The following is a 14,520-nucleotide window of genomic DNA, read 5'->3' as shown; positions in this document are numbered from 1 at the left end:
TCAGGTGGACAACTTAGTGATTCAGCAGTTCTAGACGCTACTCTGCTCATCACCACAAGTGAACTCGTAATCCTATTTCACCCATCCCCCAAGCCACCTTAAGAAAAAAAAAAAAAAGCCACTCCCCAGACATTGATGATGTGGAATTAGAGGCTAGAAAGTAATCATTGTAAAAGAAAGACAAAAGAAGAAACTACATCACAGGGGCGCCTGGGTGGCTCAGTCAGTTAAGTGTCTGACTTCAGCTCAGGTCATGATCTCATGGTTCCTGAGTTCAAGCCCTGCATCGGGCTCTGTGCTCACAGCTCAGAGCCTGGAGCCTGCTTCACATTCTGTGTCTCCCTCTCTCTGTACCTTCCCCTGCTCACACTGTTTCTCTCTCTCAAAAATAAATAAACATTAAAATAAAAAAAAGGAAACTACCTTACATACTATTTTTACTGCTTCCAGTGCTATTCTTATACGTGATTTCAGCTAAAAACTGAGATCCTTTGTATTTAGGCCATTAAGAATGTGTTATTATTTTTATTGCTGTAATCCTTTATGATTAGTTATGACTTTTGATACCTTTTTGATAGAAAATACACTTTGGTATATGCTAAGCTTGTGGACTGGTGGGCTTGCTGACCCATGATGATGTTGTTTAAACTGTAGGATGGCAGGATGCGTTGGTGGTCCCTGAGAGAGCTCATGGTGTTTGGAACAATTAAGTCATCATCACTGGAAAGCTCACCAGGAAAAGAGATGTTTATAAAACCAGAATTTGTAAGCAATAATGTCTTATATAAAATAAGGGTGATTTTTTTTTTCCTTACAGATTTTGGGGTAAGTGCATTCTTAGCAACAGGGGGTGATGTTACCCGGAATAAAGTAAGAAAAACATTTGTTGGCACTCCGTGTTGGATGGCCCCTGAAGTCATGGAACAGGTAAAAAAAAAAAAGTATATATATATATATATATATATATAAAAAAGTGATGTTTTGTATCATTAAATACACTAAAATTTCATTTAAATCAATGATGTTACTAGAATGCATCATGTAACTCAGATTTAATTCCCGATTGCTGGGCCTTAGCAAAGTGATATTATCGAAGTTGTGCATATATGCTGTAGACTCCTGACATACTGTGGACCTCATGATGTGTGACCTTCCAGTTGTATAATTGTGTTTTTTCCTGGTTCTTTTCTTAGGTGAGAGGCTATGACTTCAAGGCTGACATGTGGAGTTTTGGAATAACTGCCATTGAATTGGCTACAGGAGCAGCGCCTTATCACAAGTACCCTCCTATGAAAGTAATTACTATTGGAAATAATATGTTGGGCTTGAAATAGGATTTAATGGAATAGGTTCTGTAATTCTTTTAAACATAATCATTTTTCTCTTAGACCTGAGGAGAATTAATGGAGGAATGCAGCCAAGTTAAATGTTGTCTGATGTTCTCAGTGGACAAAATAGGACAAAAGTGGTACAATTCCCAGCTTTGAAGCTTGCTTTTACGTTCTTAGCACAGAGCTGTCTGAAGAGTGTGATCAGATTGGTGGGTGGAGGATGAGAACTGTGACACATGCTGGTCATTACTCCTCTAATAGCAGAATACCCTAGACCCCCAAGGAAAATCCGAAAATAGATTATAGTGATACCATCTTTGTGGATAGATTTCCCCAATTTTTTTGGAATGATCTGTAACATTTCACCCATGTGCTCATACTGTCATGTTGGTGATTCATCTGAAATAAGTGAGCCCAGTGTTATTAGACAATAACCTACATCTGGATACTGTTTTCAGACTTTTGTTATTCTTTTAACTGGCCTACATCATTATTTCACTCAGTTCTGAGATGGTAAATCAGGGCTGATTTACCCGATTAGATTTTATTTGGGGGCTGAAATAGTTGAGTGGAAATTATTAAAGTATTTCACAGAAAGTACCATCTGTATTTGTTTCAATTTTTTCCTAGGCAAATACTGGAAAAATTTAGGTTTAAAAAAAATGAGGATAAAAAAAGTTTAAATAATTTTACTGATTAAAAAGTTAATACATTCTTACTGAAAAAAATTTGGCAGTCCAAACAAGAATAAAGAGAATAATCATTCATAATCTCATTAGCCACAGACAATCCCTGTTAAGGTTTTAGTGTAGTTACATTACTCTTTTCTCTATATACATATTTAAAAAAAAAACAATTTTAATGTTTTTATTTATTTTTGAGAGGGAGAGAGAGAGAGACCAAGCATGAGCGGGGTAGGGGCAGAGAGAGAGGGGGACACAGAATCCGAAGCAGGCTCCAGGCTGAGCTGTCAGCACAGAGCCAGATGCAAGGCTGGAACTTGTGAACCATGAGATCCTGACCTGAGCCGAAGTTGGACGCTTAACTGACTGAGCCACCCAGGCGCCCCAGTCTATATACGTATTTTTAACATACTTAAGATTAGGGTGTGTGTGTGCATACATACTTGCTTTTGTTAGCAGAAAATGTAAAGTTGAGACGGAAACAATTGAAATGAACTTTCAGAGAAAGAGTGCTAAAGCAGCTCTTCCATCCGGTTTTTCTGTATTATTTTTTCCTATTTCTTGTTTTCTTTCTTCCCCCACTCCTTCATGTTTTTCCCACCCAGCTCCAAAATCATATTGCTGATCCCAGCCTGCTATCCTGTCCTGCGGGACTCTGCTAGGACTTTGGAACTCTCCCACTTTCTTCTGTTTGCTGTTTTCCTCCACAAACAATGAACTATCACTGTAATCCTTCATGTATTCACACATCTGAAAGTGTTTGAGAGGAGTCTTGGCATGTATAACATTTGCATAAATTAAGGCTAATTTATGCATTAATGAGGTTTATTCCTTTTATAGGTCAATAGTTTACTACAAATTGTATTCTTTTTTAAAGCAAGTAATTTTGATGTTAGTGTGAACGAATGGAATTTTTACCTTTTTTATTTGAAGCTGTATTTTGATTTGGTTTTGTCCCCCTCCAAAAGCAGCGTGGCCTTTTGCTCTCTGGTTATGGTTTTTAGTAACTCGTATTCTGGCTGTCTTTCAGTGTCTTACTGTCTCAATTTGGCCAAGCCTTTAAGCAATATTCTGTAGGTTTTCTCAGTAAGAAAAGAGAAAAGGAAATCATGTGTTACCTTCTGGGATGGTGTGGATTTATTTTTAGGGTTGGCAGTGTGTTAATAGAAGCCTTGAGTAGGGGCGGTTCCTTACTCATGAATGACCTGTCCACATGAACTGCTGCTCTGGCCCCCGCCCCCACACACGTTCCCAGCCAGAGCCCCGGCCCTCGCTAACCCTGTGCTGGAGCTACGTGCTCCTCCAGGCTGTGTGAGAGCCAGTTCCCAGAAGTTCTGTCCTGGCCGCTTTGGGAGATCATTCTTAACACACAGAACAGATTTTGTAAGTTCTGTCAATGGAATAACAGAAAGGTGAAAGGGCACATTGAGCAGATTTGCAAAGGGAAATGAATACTTTTAGCACACACTTTCTGGAAGGTTAAAATCATGGGAAAAGCATGTTTGTACCTAAATCAAGGATGGTCTTTGTGAGAGATTAAAGACTCGACTGTAGCCGTTGCTGTACTGAGATTCTGTCTTGGTGTTTGTTTCTGCTGCAGGTGTTAATGTTGACTTTGCAGAATGATCCACCCACTTTAGAAACAGGAGTAGAGGATAAGGAAATGATGAAAAAGTACGGCAAGTCCTTTAGGAAATTACTTTCCCTGTGTCTTCAGAAAGATCCTTCTAAAAGGTATGTCACACTTAGTGGATGAGTTAATAATGACCTGGTTTGAATCACCACAAAGCGTTGTTTGTGCATGGGAAAAGGCTGTGTGAGGACACCTGAAAGGTACTGCTAGTTCAAGGGAAATCCTGCTCTGGCCCCTGGTTTCCGACCTGTTAGTGGAAGACAGGGCGGGTCCAAGAGGGAGAGAAGTGAGTGAGGATGAAGGAGAGGCGGAGGAACATTTTTAGTGTTAATAAGATTCACTGTGTTTGTTAGGTGTGGGCTCCGTCATCAAAGGAAATGAAATAAAACAGAAATCAAAAGAAATTGGCAGTGGTGCACTCAGAAGCTGAGCTAATATTCTGCACTGTGTAGGTTGAGCTGACCTCTCAGGATTTGAATATCCTGCTAGCTCCAGTCTAAACCAGGCAGAGCTATTGAATTTTGCATGAGCTTCCTTTTAGTTGCAGAACAAGTTGTGCTGTTTAAAAGATTATCAGTAAAGAAGATTAAGATTTTTGCATTAGAAACACTAATCATATAAACAGAAGCAAAAGGTTTGAAATCAATGTTAGTGTTTCCTCTTTATTCTTCGGTTGTTGCCTTGCTCCGTAGCATGTCTGTTTTCTGAGTTTGTTTCTTCCTTCTTAATTTCTGTGACTTTGAAATATCCTGGCAAGTCATAATATAGTTCAGCATCTTTTATCTCTTAAAGAAGAAAGTGACGTGAGCCCCACAGGCCTTGCCTGGGTAGAGTCCCTTTGTAGAGCTTGGTTGTGTGTGGTACCCTCCTGGCATACAGTCAGCCTGGACGACAGACCCGGAGAGGCCTCTGAGGATTTACTGGCCACCTTCTCCACCCAGGGGCTCAATTTGATACTTAGATTTGAAAATGTAAATGCTGGCTTCTCTCCAGAAGCTTTCTGTTTCAGGGAAGGACCTTGCTTTTGGACGGAGGGATTCCTGTATTCGTAAATCCTTTATGAAACTTCAGTTGTGTGTTTTTGGTTTTTTTTATCTTTGCACAGTACTCTATTGTTTGAGTCAGAAACCCTTCTCTAGATTAAACATAATTTCCATTATTTTACCCATTCTTCATAGCTACTCTCTTCATTCCTTTACATTTTACTGAATTTGCCTTGAATCTTTTATCAGTCACCATTCATCCTCATGATGGGAGATCTGAAGACTGTTTGCTATTAAGCATCTTTAAATTATTTATTGTAAAAGGGATAGTTGTTTTGTCACACCAATAGGCCAATAGGCTATTTTTGCTTCAACATCTTAGTTGCCCTTTGTATTTGATTTGTAGGGCTTGTTTTTCCTCCCTAGTTATACTACTCTTTCATTGAGCTTACTTCTTCACTCTCCTGTTGGGTGAGAATGCTCTTAGATTCTAATTTTGTTCTGCAACACTTGTTTGTCTTCCCTTTCTTTTTGGTGTCCTCTCCAAACATAAATTTTTGGCATCACCAGGGAAACAATTTGATCCTCCAAAGCCCAGTGAGAGAAGTATTTGTCTTCCCAGTTAGCACTGCATTACTGTGGTTGGTGTTTGTGATTCTCACACTAGTTGAGATCCCACCTAGTGGTGATGATGTGTAATGTCACCCAACTTCAGCCCTTTTGGAAAAAATACTGTAGGGTAGAATCACGGGTATACTTAATGATACAATAGATTTCTTTAGGAGGTTTGTAACTTAGGATAAAATAGATTATTATACACTATATTTAATGAACTGTCCTTATTTCTTAATTATCTTGAAAGTCTTCCCAGGTGTTAACTATATGAACTCAAATAATAGGTTCCTACCACCCCACTAAAAAAAAAAAAAAAAAAAAAAATCTCAATTAGAGCCTTGCATCACATATTTGAATTCTTACAAAGTCTTTCCCTCAGAGTGCTCTGTTAGAAACTTACTGATTTACAAAGTATTAATAGTTTAAGGATTTCTTTTAGATGTTTACATTATAACATAATCTAATCTCACTGTTGTGCAGTTGTCCTCTGTAACAGAGTGTCAGTGGTGCACCACGTTTTTAGGGGACTCTTTTTTTTTTGCTAATTGAAGCATAATTAACATACATAACTAACATTATATTAATTTCCGGTGTACCATACAGTGATTCAACAACTCTGTACATTACTCGGTGCTCATCACGATAAATATACTTAGACCCCTTCACCTATTTCACCCATCCCTACACCCACCTCCCCTATGACAACCAGCAGTTTGTTCTCTGTATTTAAGAGTCTGTTTTATTTGGTTTTCTTGTTTTGTTTCTTAAATTCCACATACGAGTGAAATCATATGGTTACATGTCATTCTTTGACTGACTTATTTCACTCAGCATTATACCTTCTACGTCCATCCATATTGTTGCAAATGGCAAAATCTCATTCTTTTTTATGGTCAAGTAACATTCTATTGTATTCATATACCACATCTTCTTTATCCATTTACCTATCAGTGGACACGTGGGTTGCTTCCGTATCTTGGCTATTGTAAATAATGCTGCAATAAACATAGGGGTATGTATATCTTTTTGAATTAGTGTTTTCTTTGGGTAAGTACCCAGCAGTGGAGTTACTTGATCATATGGTAGTTCTATTTTTAAGTTTTTCAGGAACCTCCATTCTGTTTTCCACTGTGGCCACACTAATAGTGCTCTCACTAATAGTGTGTGAGGGTTCCTTTTTCTCCACATCCTCGCCAACACTCTTTTTTTTTTTTTTTTTTTTTTTTTTTTTTTTTTTTTTTACCTTTTGACTAGTCATTCGGACTGGTGTAAGGTGATATTTCACTGTGGCTTTTTAAAAATTTAATTAAATTAATTAAAAAAAATTTCTTAATGTTTATTTATTTTTGAGAGAGACAGAGACAGAGCACGAGCACGGGAGGAGCAGAGAGGAGGGAGACACAGAATCTGAAACAGGCTTCAGGCTCTGAGCAGTCAGCACAGAGCCCGACACGGGGCTCAAACTCACAAACTGTGAGATCATGACCTGAGCCGAAGCCAGATTCTCAACCGACTGAGCCACCCAGGCACCCCACAATTTAATTAATTTTTTTTTTCAACGTTTATTTATTTGTGGGACAGAGAGAGACAGAGCATGAACGGGGGAGGGGCAGAGAGAGAGGGAGACACAGAATGGGAAACAGGCTCCAGGCTCTGAGCCATCAGCCCAGAGCCTGACGCGGGGCTCGAACTCACAGACCGCGAGATCGTGACCTGGCTGAAGTCGGACGCTTAACCGACTGCGCCACCCAGGCGCCCCTTAATTAATTTTTTTAAGTAGACTCTCCCCCAACATGGGACTCAAACTCGCAACCCCGGGATCAAGAGTCGCATGCTCTACTGACTGAACCTTCCAGGCTCTTCTTTCATTGTGGTTTTGATTTGTGCTTCCCTAGTGATGGGTGATGTTGAACATCTTTTCATATGTCTGTTGGCCATCTGTATGTCTTAGTTGGAAAAATGTCTGTTCAGGCCCTCTGCCCATTTCTTAATAGCAGCTTCTCAGGTGACTCTCTTGCTCTCTCTCTCTCTCTCTGTTTTTTAAATGAAATGACACGAATGTGGGAAGTTTTGAGGAAAAAAAAGATTGATGAAATATGAGAATGGGAATAAACAATATTGTTGAGTTACTTATTATATAGGGTGCAGCTTTAAAATATGTATTCATTACTAAATAAGTAAACATTTAATTGCTACACAAACCTGAAAGAAACCATGACTATTTCCTGTCTTCTCTGCCTTTGCTTATGTTATCCAAAGGCTCTTCCTCTTCCTCTTCCTCTATATTCCTTGAACCTCTTTTAACACTTACTTGAAAGTCCTCATCTTCTTAGAGTTAGGTAAATCTGGGTGAGATTCCTAGCTCTACTTTATCGTCATCTACATGACTCAATTCCCTTTTCTGTAAAATGAGCCTAATAACATCTACTTCATAAGATTGTCATGGGCATGGAATATGATAATTCACTTAAAGAGGATAACACAGTACCTAGGGGTTCCTAAGTATTCAGGAAATTGGGATTGCTGTTCAGCATTTGCTGTTTTCTTCCAAACTGAGTGGAATTATTACAACTCTTAGTTTTCCTGCAGTATGTTAGAGATATGTCTCTTGTATACTTACCACATTATGTAAATTTATTGACTTAACATCCAATTTCCTCATAGGTTTATAAGTTTTTTAGAAGTGTCATTCATCTTTATGTCTTTGTGTCCACAGTGTTGGGTCTGTATTACATATTTGATATTTCTTGAGCAACTGGAGACAACTGGGAGCTTGCAATTTGGGAATGATTTGGACTCACTGACGAGTGTTTTAGAAACAAACCGGATTCAAGTGGGTTGAGGAGTAAATGCAAGATTTTTGATAATTTTTATTGATTCTGCATATAGTCATCTACTTATAATTTAAAAGCAGTTGATAGGTACCAAAACCCTGGTCTTGTTGAGTTCCTTTTTTTTTTTTAAGTTTTTATTTATTTTGAGAGGGAGAATGGGAGTGGGGGGAGATAGAGAGAACGCACATGCACACGTGCATGGGTGGGGTAGGGGCAGAGAGGGAGAGAGGAAGACAGGGAATCCTAAGCAGGTTCCTCACTGTCAGCTCAGACCTTGATGTGGGGCTCAAAACGCATGAACCGTGAGATCATGACCAGGGCTGAAACCTAGAGTTGTATACTTATCCTACTGAACCACCCAGGCGCCCCATGCTGAGTACCTTTTTGGCAACAGACAGAAACTTATCACAGGGGAACAGTGACCAGGACAGATTCAGTCCCATGTAGGAGCCCTCAGGCTAGCTGAGAATAAGCTGCATTTTCGGCCAACCTTGAGAGCTCATGGAACTTTCCTAATAAAAGAGAGCTGGGGTGTTGGAGCTATTTGCCTCATCCAAGTCCGTGCTCTGCATTGGCATAGACTAAGAGGTGCTTATATTTGCAATGCACAACATTTTGCTATTTCTTAAAAAATGAGCCTTAATCTTGTAGATTACATACTTCATATGGATGGCAACTATAAAAAGAACCAGTATTTTCTTTGAGCAACAAGAGGGTGGATGTCACATAGATAATTTCATTAGAAGTGAATAAAACTTGAATATTTCTTTTGTGGGGGAGGGGAGACTGAGAGATACAGCTCTGCCTGAGGTCAATGAGATGTTAGCAATTATAATGCACATTGTTAGAACTACTTAAACTATATCATGTTCATCCTGAATCCTTTGAAAATTATTTTAAGTCTCAGTGGACTTTGGTTCATCCATATGTATTAACTGAATCCTTTAAGATATTTTCTCCTGAGAATGTTGGTACTTGCAGAGTACTGCATTGTTTTTAAGGATTTAAAATTAAATCATCATTCACAGCCTGTACCATTATTTGGGTTGCTGGTATAACATTTTAGCTTTCCTCATAAGACAGTAGTTGTATTTATATTATGTTGTATTATTTGAAAATTGTTAGCAGCCATGTCAGATATAACATGCTTGCAGAATTCTTTTTCTTATGTGGTACTCAGCTAAGAGGCAGGCAGCACTGATGGTTCCATATTAATCCTGTACTGGTGGTTGCTATAGCATAAAACTAAAACAAACACAAAAGCAAACAAAACACAAAAAACCTAAAGTCAGATGGGCAGCATGCACCTTACCTTCTCTTGTACCTTCTATCACTTTCTTCCTCCCTCATTTTCCCGTTCTTTCCAGTTCTGTTTTCCCATACTTTCTTATGGAGATAGCTTGGCACTTGTATGATTCTAACCCCCAAGCTATAGACACTTGAGTTATTTTGAGCACATAAAGAACCTGCAATTTAGTTCTTCTCTGTGTGGAGTAGACCTATTATTTTGTATGACCCATATGACCTATTAACATAAATCCTAAGCCTGTACAAAGAAGAATGTGGCTCCTTTAAGCCATTTCTCATTTCTTATGTGATTGAGTGTATTTATTGATGAAGGCTAAGAATGGAGAGTGCAGAGAAAGAAGTTTTCTTTGTGGCACGCTTTTCCCCTTTACAGTTTTGGTCACCATAGAAATGACCTTGCTGGGGAAGGGAAGGTATTTTCCCAGGCGTGTATCTCCAGGCATGTCTGGCATTTCCTAGCCTTCTCTCTACATTGGTCCTACACCTCACCCTTAGTTTGTGGAAGGAGGAGGCAAGGTGCAGAGGAGCAAGGGGGGGCATGTGGCTCTCCACTTTTGGACCTCCGCTGTGCATGGACTTACCCCTTTCTGTTTTTGTTTGTTTCGTTGTTTGTTAGCATGAGTCTTGTTTTCATTACATCATTCTCCTGTTCCCTACTCTATTGAACAGATTTAGAATTCAGTGTTGACTAAATTTGGCTTTAGAAGTTGTAGTTTCTCTGTCTGACTGTCTAGTAGCATCACTTCTACCTTGTATTTGATTATGTTATAGAATTGAGCTATGGCAGTTTTCTGGTCTGTGCTGGGCATTGGGGATATAAAAAATGAATACCATGTGGTCCTTTGTCTGAAAGGGCTTATAACCTAGTGGGGTGGAGGTGGGAAGACCTAGGAACAGGTAATTACAGAATAGGAGTGTGTGGGTAGATTGGTGTGTGAGCACTGAGTAGGGAGCAATGGATATGTACTTGTAGGAGCTGATAAAAGTATCTCTGAAGATGGTGACATTTAAACTGGTTCTTGACTGATGAGCAAGGCTGTGCCAGTTGGTTACAAAAAATTTTGGAGCAAGAAAAGCAGCGTGTGCTTTGTCATGAAAGAGCAGAGTGGGAGCAGGGTGGGAACATCCGTGTAGCCGGAGGACAGAGTTCATGTGGGGTGCGGTGGGAAATGAAGATGGAGGGAGCCAGCACCTCTCAGCCCACTGAAGTCCGTGAGGATGGATAAGAATTGGGTTTTTACAGAAGCCACCTCTGGAGCAGGGTGGGTGCTGGGCCAGAATGAAGAAGAGAGAAGTAGCGGAGAGACTGGCTGGGGGGCTGTTGTAACTGAATTGACCAAAAGCGATGAGAGTTTTCCACCAAATCGGTGACCTGGAGTCTCTTGATCATCTTGCTTTTCTTGGGTTTCTTAAAAAAGTTCAGTCTAACTTATTTTGTACGCCCCTTGGTTTTTAAGATTTTATTTCATGTTACGAGGTGCCAAACACAACACCAAGTCTCCGCGCGGCGTGTAACGGTCGTCCTTAGGTTTTCTGTGCAGCCCTCCCCTCCCGCCACAGCTCTGCTGTAGTGCTTCCACGCTCTGACGTCCCTCTTACAGCCTCACCGCACTCGCTAATTCTTATCTGCTAGATTATTAAGTTGCTGAAGGTAGTATTTGCGTCTGTCGTATTCACTGCGGCATGCCTAGCACCTAGCGCGACGCCTGACAAGTAGTAGGTGCTTAATAAATATTTACAGGGAGGTCGAAAGATGAATTGGAGTAGCTGGAGGCCAGACACCTTGCCGATGATCAGTAAGAGCACACATTAAAATAACAGCCACGGTTAAATCACGTAAAATAGCAGTATCATTTTTAGTTCTGCTGCCTGTTTAACAAGGTACGGACTCATGAATCTGGATAAGCTCGCTGAGGGGATGTGGCACACAGACCGTCAATCATGGCCCACCTGTTGTTTAGACCTTTATTTACTCAAAGCAATTACCAATTAACAGCTGTGTATTGCAGTGGATGTGGTGATTCGGGGTTCTTTGTCAGGCACTTCTAACCAGTGTTCCACTTGAGGCTGAGGGAAAGAGCAATAACAATTTGAATAGAAAATTGCTCTGCAAAGAAATGTAGTTTATGGCCCCTGTAGACTTACGTAGTTTCTAGAGCGATGCACTTAAAAACGTTGCCTAAGTCTTACGTATCCTTTGGTTCAGTCCCTGGAAACGTTTTAATGGAGCTTCCTGGTTCCCAAGCAGTGGTTTTCGATCTTTTCAAGTATGAGGACTCCTTAAAAAAAATTTTTTTTAATGTTTATTTATTTTTGAGAGACAGAACGTGAGCAAGGGAGGGGCAGAGAGAGAGGGAGACGCAGAATCTGAAGCAGGTTCCAGGCTCTGAGCTGTCAGCACAGAGCCCGATGTGGGGCTCAAACTCACAGCTGTGAGATCAATGACCTGAGCAGAAGTCGGATGCTTAACTGACTGAGCCACCCAGGCGCCCCATGAGGACTCCTTTTATTTTATTTTATTTTATTTTATTTTATTTTATTTTATTTTATTTTATTTTATTTTATTTTATTTTATTTATTTAGAACGTTTATTTATTTTTGAGACAGAGAGAGACAGAGCATGAACAGTGGAGGGTCAGAGAGAGGGAGACACAGAATCTGAAACAGGCTCCAGGCTCTGAGCTGTCAGCACAGAGCCCGACGCGGGGCTCGAACTCACGGACCGTGAGATCATGACCTGAGCCGAAGTCGGACGCTTAACCGACCAAGCCACCCAGGCGCCCCAAGAGGACTCCTTTTAAACTTGCACCCTTCTCAACACAGTACTATTTGTACCTTCGGTAATCACGGCCTGAATGAATACCTCATAATATTCAGTAACGCTTCCCTCTTACCTCCCCAGTTTTTTTTTTTTTATGAAAAATTTTAAATACACAAAGGTGAAAAAAAATAGTACAGTGTTTGCTTCTATAACACCACCTGGAAGCAGTAGTCACGAATATTTTCTGTATCTGATGTGTGTATTTATCTACATTTTATTTGCTGAACGGTTTGAAAGTGAGTAACAGACTTTAATAGTTCAGCTTGCATTCCCTGCAAATAAAAATGTGTTCCCTCATAGCCACAATACTTTTCCACACCCAAGAAAATGACCAATAATTCCCTAAAATCATCTTAATGATCTAGCCTATTCACATAGTCTCTAATTATTTCCAAATGTCTTTTGTTGTTTCTCTCCCTTCCCCTTCAAACACAGGATTTAGGCAAGGGTCTCCTGTGGCATTTGGTTTTGTTTCTTTAAGTCCCTTTTAATGTGGAACAGTCCCCTCCCTTCTCTCCTTTTCCACTTATGACACTGACTTTTTGAAGAGATCAGGCTGGTTGTCTGGCTGATTGTCTCATACTCTGGATTTATCTGATTCTGTCTGCTTGGCTGCGTGTTTTAGAAGGAACTATTTTGGAAGAAAGCTATTCTTTATGGAAGAATGCCATTTAATAAAGGTAGAAGGAATGATAGAAATAGGAAATCAGCATTCTGCCACCTGTTAGGAAATAATCATTTAAGACAAAGATGCTGAAATTGTTAGGGGAACAGAAAATTCCTACAATGCTGAACGAAGTATTACCCAACAGAATGCTTGCCAATTGCCCTGGTGAAAACATACCTTGACAATGGAGAGGTCTCAGGCCCGGGGGTCGTTGGCTAAACTTAGCATCACTCCCAGTGAGTTAACCTAACATCAGGTACCTCTGATGTGCCGTGGGAAGAAGTGCATGGTGTCATCTGTGAAGGATTCTTCCCCTAAATGCTTGATGCAATATAGTCAAGTTTTTAGATTTAACTTTTAGTTTATAGGAAATACAGGATAGAGAAGCAAGTTAAATGACACCATGAGGAGCCAGACCAATCCAGTATTGCTTTTAAATGAATTTGCATTTTATGAATCACCCTCACATTTACCTTACCCCCCAGAGCCACTAGGGCATGTGCACTGCACTTGGTGGGCAGAGAGAGCTTGTCCACATGTTGCGGGCCCCTTGTGGTAACTGCTGCTCTTGGGAAATCCTAGGACACTGTAGACTATAGTTTCTTTGACAGGATCATATTGCAGCTTGCACGGCTTCTTAATAAATATAGGAATTTAGCTCACAGATGTGTCAGTCTGCCACCTTTAAGAAACACTGAATTCACTTAGTTGAAGTGTAAGGATGAAGGATGGAAAATTGATCCTGCCCTAAATATTTAACTTACAGCAATTTATGTGTTTTGCAGTAGAGTGGAAAGAACTGGAAAATCGGCACTGTTTGATTTGGTGCCAGCTTATGATTAATTTGTTTTCTGGTTTTGCTATTCCTGAAACTGGTTTTCCAGAAACATTCTGGGATTCAGTTGTTTCATCACGGCAGTGTATTTATTGAGTGGTCATTGTTTCAACTTTAATTTATTATTGATCTTTCAGGCCCACAGCAGCAGAACTTTTAAAATGCAAATTCTTCCAGAAAGCCAAGGTAACATGCTTAAAACCCCACGTAAATCTGCTATTTTGAAATCGCTATGAATTTCTATGTGTGATATTTGGTGTTAAACTGTTGGGAATATTTATTTTGCAGAACAGAGAGTACCTGATTGAAAAGCTGCTTACAAGAACACCAGACATAGCCCAAAGAGCCAAAAAGGTAAGCATCAATAGTCTTTGTGACCCAGCATGGGCTCCTCCCCACCCGGGGATATGAAGCCCACAGACAAATAAGAAAAACATTGCCACATACTCAGGATGTGTTATTTAGAGGCTATCTGATTAGCAATTCCTCATATAGCTGCATTTTGCCTTTTGGCTATCTCTGGCTTGTTGTGAATGCATTTGTGGAAACAGTGTGAAACTTGAATGATTTCGTACTTTCCGTTTTTCAGCTTTGCTTAAAGAAGGTCGGAGGGGAGGGAGGGGATTGTGATGAGGTATGAACATTGGAGAGGTGAAAGATCCTTGAATATCTTTCTTTTGGATTTTATAGAAGAGGGGGCAGTCATTTTGAAGCAGCTTGAAATGATGAAAACGAAAATCAAAATCTGTTTTCAATGGTTATCTTATTTTTAATCCGATTTTATTTACAAATTTAATGGTTATCTTGAGT

The 14,520-nt window shown here is 39.9% G+C and overlaps 1 protein-coding gene across 2 annotated transcripts in view; it reads left to right on the top strand.

Moving 5' to 3' along the window:
- The window catches only part of STK39 (serine/threonine kinase 39), a 315,140-nt gene that overhangs the window by 104,923 nt on the left and 195,697 nt on the right, over positions 1–14,520 (top strand). For both annotated transcript variants that reach the window (XM_030323833.1, XM_030323834.1), the window contains exons 6-10: positions 818–927; positions 1,194–1,295; positions 3,615–3,748; positions 13,848–13,896; positions 13,999–14,064. In XM_030323833.1, coding sequence (XP_030179693.1) covers positions 818–927; positions 1,194–1,295; positions 3,615–3,748; positions 13,848–13,896; positions 13,999–14,064 — 461 coding nt within the window. The remainder of the gene's footprint in view (positions 1–817; positions 928–1,193; positions 1,296–3,614; positions 3,749–13,847; positions 13,897–13,998; positions 14,065–14,520) is intronic.

The sequence above is a fragment of the Lynx canadensis genome, chromosome C1 (genome assembly GCF_007474595.2).
Source record: "Lynx canadensis isolate LIC74 chromosome C1, mLynCan4.pri.v2, whole genome shotgun sequence".
NCBI lineage: Eukaryota > Metazoa > Chordata > Mammalia > Carnivora > Felidae > Lynx > Lynx canadensis.
This window is presented reverse-complemented; position numbering and strand designations above follow the sequence as displayed.